This window comes from Osmia lignaria, chromosome 13, assembly GCF_051020975.1.
Source record: "Osmia lignaria lignaria isolate PbOS001 chromosome 13, iyOsmLign1, whole genome shotgun sequence".
In the NCBI taxonomy this organism is placed as follows: Eukaryota; Metazoa; Arthropoda; class Insecta; order Hymenoptera; family Megachilidae; genus Osmia; species Osmia lignaria.
In genome coordinates this window covers 623,501-630,999 of record NC_135044.1, presented here as the reverse complement: position 1 = coordinate 630,999, position 7,499 = coordinate 623,501, and the positions used below count along the sequence as shown (strand labels likewise).

The following is a 7,499-nucleotide window of genomic DNA, read 5'->3' as shown; positions in this document are numbered from 1 at the left end:
TCAACTCTACATTCTGTTCCGAGTATTCGACGACCAGAAATATACGAGTTTTCTCGTGTAACACTCAAAGGACAATTTCGTTGCAATAACGGGTTATGAGATTCGCGATGTACCCTTTGAAACGATCGCATAACTGTTCCAGGGTATTTATTCCTTTCAATGAAAATGCAAACTTATACAAAACGAGGAATGTTAAAGGAAATCAATACCACAAGTCATTATTCAATTATGTATTTTGAAATATTATATTTACATACCAATAATACTAAATAGATACTGAATAAATTTTAGTTATCTGGAATAGCCTCCAAGCCCTGAAATAGAATAATCATATTAAATGTATTTATTGATAAACAACTAATATTTCAAAGATGATTACAAGTTACCTTTGGCTTCCTATAGTCACCGGTTAACAACTCATCCCTATCAGTCATAACTGCAGTCCAATCTAAAGTAAAGTCTCTCCTTCTTGGCTGTAACAATAAAATATGTAAAAATTATTACAAACTCATAATCGGTAAATGAAAACAATGTACTTTTGTATAGAGGTTATGTTACAAAAACTACTTACGTTTCCATAAACCAATTTTTCTACATAATATGGAACTAACTGTGGTACTACATAGCAAACTGCTATTATACCCATCGTAGGAAGTATTTCATACCACATTTTTAATAAATTGTTATCAAATCACAATCCTCCCAAATGGAACTTTCATCTAGAATTACGTCATTTGTATTCGACCGATATGCTAGGTATTTATACGCGACATACAACATCGAGCAAAGCTGCCTTCCCTAGGGGAAATGACATTATACTTGATGTCACGAGAGTCCATAACTAAGCCCGCAGGTTGTAAGATGGTGGGGGAACGCAGTGATGGTGGGGGAAAGTGATCCGCCAATCGCTTTCCACTTCCGCTGGAAGTATCGCCAATCAGAGCGACAATGCGCAGAAAAGAACGAAAACTGGTCTTTTCGCAGTTATGGACTATCGTGACATCAAGTATACAGAGGAAGCAGGACCGTCTTCCCTACGTTGTCATTCTCTCTAGAGAAGGATGAGAGGGATAGCGCTATTTTCCATGGGAAAGTCTACTATGCTCGTTGCTATACATACATATGTTGTACAAATGATTAATAAAAATATACACCTTGCCCCCGTGAGGTTGTTTCAGGTTGTTTGCAGAAGTCAAGCATTACTATATTTAAATACCGTGTTCGTGCTACTATCTATGTCACCGTTTATGTCTTAACAGAGTTGAACAAATTCGGACAGATGCAATAACATGAATTACTCTCTGGAAGATAATGATTGATCGGTATCGATTATTCCTTTCTCAAATACCAAAGAAATTGTAACAATATTATTTACTAATGAATAAGAATACTATTTTGTATTAACTTTTCACAGTTGCGCTCGTATGGAAGTTGGAGTTAAATTTGTTACATCCCTGAAATTATTTAATTCAAGAAACACAGTATTTTTAAACAAAAGCTGACGATGTTTTGTCCCAGCAGCGTTTTAGCGCATTTAGCGAAATTTGTTGTGACAATTGGTTGTATGAGAGCTCTTAATAATTATTACGGCAAAGCAACCACTTGGTCAGTTCGTGCCTTCCAAATGCAACTTTTACACTCAATGGTTGGATTGCTCAGATTTGGTAAGAGAAAGATTTTCTGATATTTGTACATTTTGCATCTTGCCATTTGTATAGTATATTTTTAAAACAGCATTATCTGTACAGGGCCCCCTAAAAGTTCATCTTATAAGTTATTGGGGGTCACGCAAAGGATTAGTTGGTATGAAACTACATAAGGGTATTGTATTTGACTTTTGAATATAGGACCCAAAGGAAGAAGACGTGTTTTTAATTCTTCATTTGTAATATTTCAATTTTGTTGGAACAGGTGAGAAATAATATTGTAATTCAGTGCACTGATTCAAATAAAATATTTCATAAACTGAATGGTTAAACAAATATGTTATTCAGTAACAGTAGAGTAGTATTTATTCAAATATTATATTAGTTTATACATTTAATATAATGTTGAGTAAATATTGACTTTATTTATGCTTAGCGCATGATGATATAACAGTTTTGTTTAATATTGTATGCATGCATTGTTTACGTATATATGTTGCTTTTTTTCAAACACACATATCATTAACTTCTTGTAGTATGACTTGCTTTGATGGTAAAATATATTTGCATGTGTAGTTTTGAACTAAATGTTGTAGTTCCTTAATGATTTTGTACATATGATACTGCTTGAACTTTTTGTGTCTACATAGTAATTATGAATGTTAAAAAAAAATATTGTACAATTTTTTCCTTACATATAACATTTTCATACAATAGTTATTAAACATCTACCTTAATCCCATTATTTTACTGATTACATTAAAATGTGATTTTATTACTAACATTTGTTTTTGCAAACTTTTTTGAAAGAAGCTTCAGTACCCCAGGAGTTATAAATTATTTATGGTTCCTGTTATAATTAGAATCTGTAGTAATTTAAATATCTGATATTCATATTATTTCTCGCAAGTTCCAACTATTCTTCAGACAATCTTAAAACTACATCAATATATTTTTATGTGATTTATAAACATTAAGATCAAATATTATCATCTTTTATTTCTTCTTGGTTTACTACAAGGTTTTGTTTAATAAAATGATTTGAAAGTTTTATAATATTTTTATAAATTACATCTTGAAAAACATTTATGGCTATTTAAAAACAATTAGTTCACGCTATAACATATAGTGAATATAGTGGCACTGATAATATTAACATCCAACATTGAACACATTATTTTTAAGCAATATTACTTGCAGGAGCTCCATTTATCACATCAGCAATTGATGTTACAAAGTACTTAAGGATCTTTTATGACTGGTACTCCAAGATTGTCGATGTTGTACCTTTGGCAGTATTTACGGCTGGTTTCTTACACGGATATGGCGTTAGTCAAAAAGTTTGGCTTACAGTATTGTCCTTAGGTGTATTGCCAATATTTTTTTACCTACAACCAAAGAGAAAAGAGAGTCAGATGAGAAAGCATCAATTGTTAATGAACATTATTTATACCTTACAGTTGTTAATGATCACATTGGTTGGTTTAAGAAATACTAATTATAATGTTATCAGTTTAGTTGCCTCCTACATTTTTGAGCGTTTTTTCATTGACGAATTTTGTTATTATTATGATATACCAAGTACTGATCTGACCCAGTATTCTTTGTGCTTTATAGAGATTTTTATGGTCTTAACTTTGAATGAACTGTAAATGATTGTATGTATTATTATTATATTTTTACATATTTAAGAAAATAAACCGAATCTTCATTTACCTGTTTTTAAATTTTGTAACAGTGCCATCTAGCTGATAGGATCCGAACTAACTATTTCTAACAGGATAGCAGAAAGAGCAAGGAGGTATGCCAGTAGGTATTCTATGCACACGCAGAGAAAAATCATTAATAACTCATTTTCTAGGAATAATTTATGAACCTTTATGATTCATTCTTAAAGTACACGCTCGCAGCTACTTTCACGTATAGGTTTTGTCAAAATCCAACCAGTAATTAATAAATTATAGCAATTTTAAGATCGACGGCTCGATTCGCGCTTACTCAAGATAGGGAACTTTCATAGTTATCTGCTTTCCGGTGATCAATTTCCGTACTTCAACGATTAAAGAATAAAGAATACTATTTTAGTTTTCTTCTGGTATAGGTTTTATGAACTTCCAATAAGTGATTAATTAGTTATTAACAATTTTTGGAGTGATCGTTTCTGTAGGTTCGAGTCGCCGCTCCTATAATTGCTTATAATTAATTAATTACTGGCAAGCTCTTTACAAAATCTATATGGGAAAGTTGCTACAAGCATATTCTTCAAGAATCAATCATAAAGGTTTACAAATTGTTCCTAGAAAATTAGTTATTAATGATTTTTCTCTGTATGCGCATAGTATACTTCCTGGTATACCTCCTTTGCTTCCTGCTCTCCTATTAGAAACAGTTAGTTCCGCTCCCGACCACAAGACGGCGCTGTCAATTTTTTTTAAATTTATGGCATTCGAGTTTGTTAGTGTTTCACTAAGCAGATTAATTACATAAATAATTTAATTTAATATTGGTAAAGTGATATTAGAAAAACACTTCTATAATAAGCTAATATACACACAGTCAATGAAATTTTAAAAGAAGATTATTGATAATGATTATTATGGATCCTATTTACATAAACATGGTTATGTCAGATACCGATAGCACTAAAAATGAAAAAAAAATTTGAAACTAGATAACTAAAGAATCTTCCTATTTTTTCTGTTAAGTATTGACACAGAAATAAATACTATTAAAAATGAATTTAGTACTAAAAATACTTCTATCCTATTGTTGGACCAATATGTATTTAATAATTGGATTAAGCATGGGTTTAAGTCTCAGCATAATATCAGTACCACTCGATATCAATGAGTACGATAGTAAAACAGAGAATTTACTGCATTACTCAAACTATCAAGACGAGTTGGATGAATATGAACCAAAGATAAACATTAACAATAAACCGCAACAAGCACAAAAAGTTTCCAAAACATTAATACGTCCAAGATATTACTCTACAGAGCTTGGAATCAGAGAAAAGCTCTTCATAGGAGTGATAACAAGCCAGCAATATTTACACAGTAGAGACACAGCAATTAATAAAACAGTTGCCCATATTGTAGATAAAGTAAGGTATTTTATTTCTATACCGGAAGGAACCAAACCTAATGTAACTCTTCCTGGTATAGTTGGATTTACAGACACTAGGAGTATCTTGAAACCATTTCATACTATGAAGTATATCATTGATAATTACTTGGAAGATTATGATTATTATTTTTTAGTCAAAGATATAAGTTATATCAATGTTAAACAATTATTAAACTTTGTTTCCAAGATCAGTGTAAGTCAGAATGTTCATGTAGGCGTTCCTGGAGATATCCCAACTTATTGTTCTTTAGGTAAAATAATTAATGTATTAAAAAGTTCATTCTAACGAAGTAAATATTCTAGGAACCATAATGACTTATACCCTTCTTTTCAGATTCAGGAATTCTCTTGAGTAATTCAGTGATTCAAGAATTGAAGAGTAATTTAGATTGGTGCGTAAAAAATGCTTATTCCGATTCAGATGATGTTAATTTTGGTCGATGTATTATCCATTCTATGTCAACGCCTTGTTCCAACCAAATACAAGGGCAGAAATTTGTATTTACAAAATTGAAACCGACCTTTATATTTGAACAAAATTTTAAAGAATTAGCTAAAAATGAAGAATTTTTACGTTCTCTTGTAATATATCCAATATACGATCACCTTCTTATTTATAAATTCAATACCTATTTTGCAGCAGTAAGTTTGTTGGACATATTTGAAGTTATCATTTGATATTTTAATTCTTACCACTTATTAATTTCAGACGAAGTCTGTGAAGATTCAGGAAAAAATTTCTTACATACGAAAGGCTGTTTTAAATATGGCACCTTTAGGACCATTACAAGAACGAAATATTTCTTGGCCTATTGGTAATCAACCTGGAAACAAAGCTACTGGGCGTTTCGATATTTTACGATGGACGTATTTTAACGAGACTCATGCATTTTTTAATACTGATTTCTCCACCGTGCAGGAATTAAAAACTGACGCAAAGTTTGATATAGATCGAATAATAAACTTTACGGCTTCTAGCGTTATTGCTAGTTATGATGAAAAATTGAAATTTAAAAGATTGTTAAATGGATATCAAAAGTTTGATGCATCCCGAGGGATGGATTACATATTAGATTTAGTGTTTATCGATACTAATACTGATAAAGAATTGATAAAAAGGGTGGAAGTATGCAAGCCACTGGGTAAAGTTGAAATTTTACCTGTGCCATATGTAACAGAAAACACAAGAATAAATATAATATTGACTGTAGATTCGTTGAACAAACAGGCTGCATTAAATTTTTTAGAGCAATATGCATTAGACTGTATGGAGAAAAAGTACAAAACTTTCCTTATGGTGGTTGGTATCCCTAAATTAATTAATTATTGTTTCAATATAATTGTTTAATACTTATTCATGTACAGGTGCTTCTATACAATTTTGATTCCACTTCAAAAGGTAAGGAAGATATGTATTACGACATTAAACACTATATTCTGATGCTGGCTGAAAAATACAAGAAACATCAGTCCAAAATCACTTGGCTCTCTGTACGTTTACCAAATGATATAACATCTATAGGATCTAATCAGTTATTAAATATCGCTGTAACAGATTTATGCATTAGAAAATTTTCACCTGAAAGTTTAATACTTTTCGTCGAGATGGACATACAGCTTCGATTGGATTATTTAAATAGAGTAATATTTTTTATTTCAGAAATAATTTGTATATAATAGTAAAAATTTGCAAATTAATTAACATTCAAATATTTAGGTTCGTATGAATACTATCAATCAGTATCAAATATTTAGCCCAATTCCATTTATGGAATTCCATCCGGATATAGCTCACATAAACGATATGAAACAAGACACAGATATTAACAGAAATCATGGGAGATACGATGAATACAATTACAATAACATTGCGTTTTATGTTAGGGATTATAATGCAAGTATGTACTCGATTATGTTCTATACAGGTTCTTTTATTGAATATTAAATAGAATATTTGTTTTAACTAATACTTTTACATTTTTGTTACAGTGCGGAAAACTGTGGAAGTTAGTATTCCAATAATACACTCTGATCGAGACATTCATTCTTTGTTAAAGTTGTCACAGGACATACCTGTTACATCTTTGTTCGAGATGTTCGTTTCTTTTAGTAATATTCACGTACTACGTGCAGTAGAGCCGGCGCTCAAAGTAAAATATAAAAACATTAATTGCGCTAATACTACAAACAATATGTACAAGATTTGTATTCAATCAAGAAATCTTTATTTGGGTCGACATAGTCAACTCGCTAGATTAATACTAGATTACCAGAGTTATAAGAATAGTTTATTGGCATAAATTATATTTATCACAAATAAGTATTATCAAACGTTGAAACTTATATTATTGTCGAGTTGGAAATAATTATGTAGTTTCTATAGTACAAAAGTTGAGATAATTTTAAATGAGGTAAGTAAACGAAAGTTTTATATCTGATATGAAATTTGATATGAAATGTTAACCTTTTATGCATGTACGTAATAAAATTTATATTATAACGAATACTTTATTAAATTTATACAGCATTTCATTTAAATAAATATTTTGTAATTAATGCAATCGTTTCAGTCATTCAATCGTTTCTTTTAACACAGAATCAATTAATCAAATCGAAAAATCAATTAATTGGTATGGCATTCAATTTTTTCGAATGTTTTAAAACGAAGGAGATCTTAAAAAGACCGTTTATTTTTTCCCTGAAAAGTTTTAACAGAATTAGATT

At 30.4% G+C, this 7,499-nt stretch overlaps 3 protein-coding genes across 4 annotated transcripts; 2 read left to right on the top strand and 1 right to left on the bottom strand.

Moving 5' to 3' along the window:
* Positions 1–215: 215 nt before the first annotated feature.
* On the bottom strand, positions 216–711 carry LOC143305990 (NADH dehydrogenase [ubiquinone] 1 alpha subcomplex subunit 1-like). The gene is made up of 3 exons (XM_076691518.1): positions 572–711; positions 387–473; positions 216–314 (listed from the first exon to the last, which is right to left on the bottom strand). Exons 1-3 carry the CDS (start codon positions 668–670, stop codon positions 288–290), a joined length of 213 nt encoding a protein of 70 aa, XP_076547633.1. The 5' UTR covers positions 671–711; the 3' UTR covers positions 216–287.
* A 114-nt stretch (positions 712–825) lies between these two features.
* LOC143305989 (uncharacterized) lies at positions 826–3,361 on the top strand. Of its 2 annotated transcripts, XM_076691517.1 has the most exons (4): positions 826–1,322; positions 1,415–1,664; positions 1,848–1,911; positions 2,847–3,026. In XM_076691517.1, exons 2-4 carry the CDS (start codon positions 1,505–1,507, stop codon positions 2,872–2,874), a joined length of 252 nt encoding a protein of 83 aa, XP_076547632.1. In that variant the 5' UTR covers positions 826–1,322; positions 1,415–1,504; the 3' UTR covers positions 2,875–3,026. The 2 variants fall into 2 exon arrangements, with proteins under 2 accessions (XP_076547632.1, XP_076547631.1); XM_076691516.1 differs by lacking the exon at positions 1,848–1,911 and having other exon boundaries at positions 2,847–3,361.
* Positions 3,362–3,500: 139 nt separating this feature from the next.
* On the top strand, positions 3,501–7,331 carry Chpf (Chondroitin polymerizing factor). The gene is made up of 6 exons (XM_076691504.1): positions 3,501–5,026; positions 5,110–5,417; positions 5,485–6,075; positions 6,141–6,416; positions 6,493–6,673; positions 6,765–7,331. Exons 1-6 carry the CDS (start codon positions 4,381–4,383, stop codon positions 7,073–7,075), a joined length of 2,313 nt encoding a protein of 770 aa, XP_076547619.1. The 5' UTR covers positions 3,501–4,380; the 3' UTR covers positions 7,076–7,331.
* Positions 7,332–7,499: the final 168 nt, after the last annotated feature.

Excerpts from the sequence above, each read along its gene's own strand:
- LOC143305990 (XM_076691518.1), bottom strand. The coding sequence starts at position 670 with ATGTGGTATGAAATACTTCCTACGATGGGTATAATAGCAGTTTGCTAT. Across the intron at positions 474-571 it reads AAAAATTGGTTTATGGAAAC|CCAAGAAGGAGAGACTTTAC; the intron begins GTAAGTAGTTTT and ends TTATTGTTACAG. Across the intron at positions 315-386 it reads GTGACTATAGGAAGCCAAAG|GGCTTGGAGGCTATTCCAGA; the intron begins GTAACTTGTAAT and ends ATTCTATTTCAG.
- LOC143305989 (XM_076691516.1), top strand. The coding sequence starts at position 1,505 with ATGTTTTGTCCCAGCAGCGTTTTAGCGCATTTAGCGAAATTTGTTGTG. Across the intron at positions 1,665-2,846 it reads GGTTGGATTGCTCAGATTTG|GAGCTCCATTTATCACATCA; the intron begins GTAAGAGAAAGA and ends TATTACTTGCAG.
- Chpf (XM_076691504.1), top strand. The coding sequence starts at position 4,381 with ATGAATTTAGTACTAAAAATACTTCTATCCTATTGTTGGACCAATATG. Across the intron at positions 5,418-5,484 it reads TCAATACCTATTTTGCAGCA|ACGAAGTCTGTGAAGATTCA; the intron begins GTAAGTTTGTTG and ends TATTAATTTCAG. Across the intron at positions 6,076-6,140 it reads ACAAAACTTTCCTTATGGTG|GTGCTTCTATACAATTTTGA; the intron begins GTTGGTATCCCT and ends ATTCATGTACAG.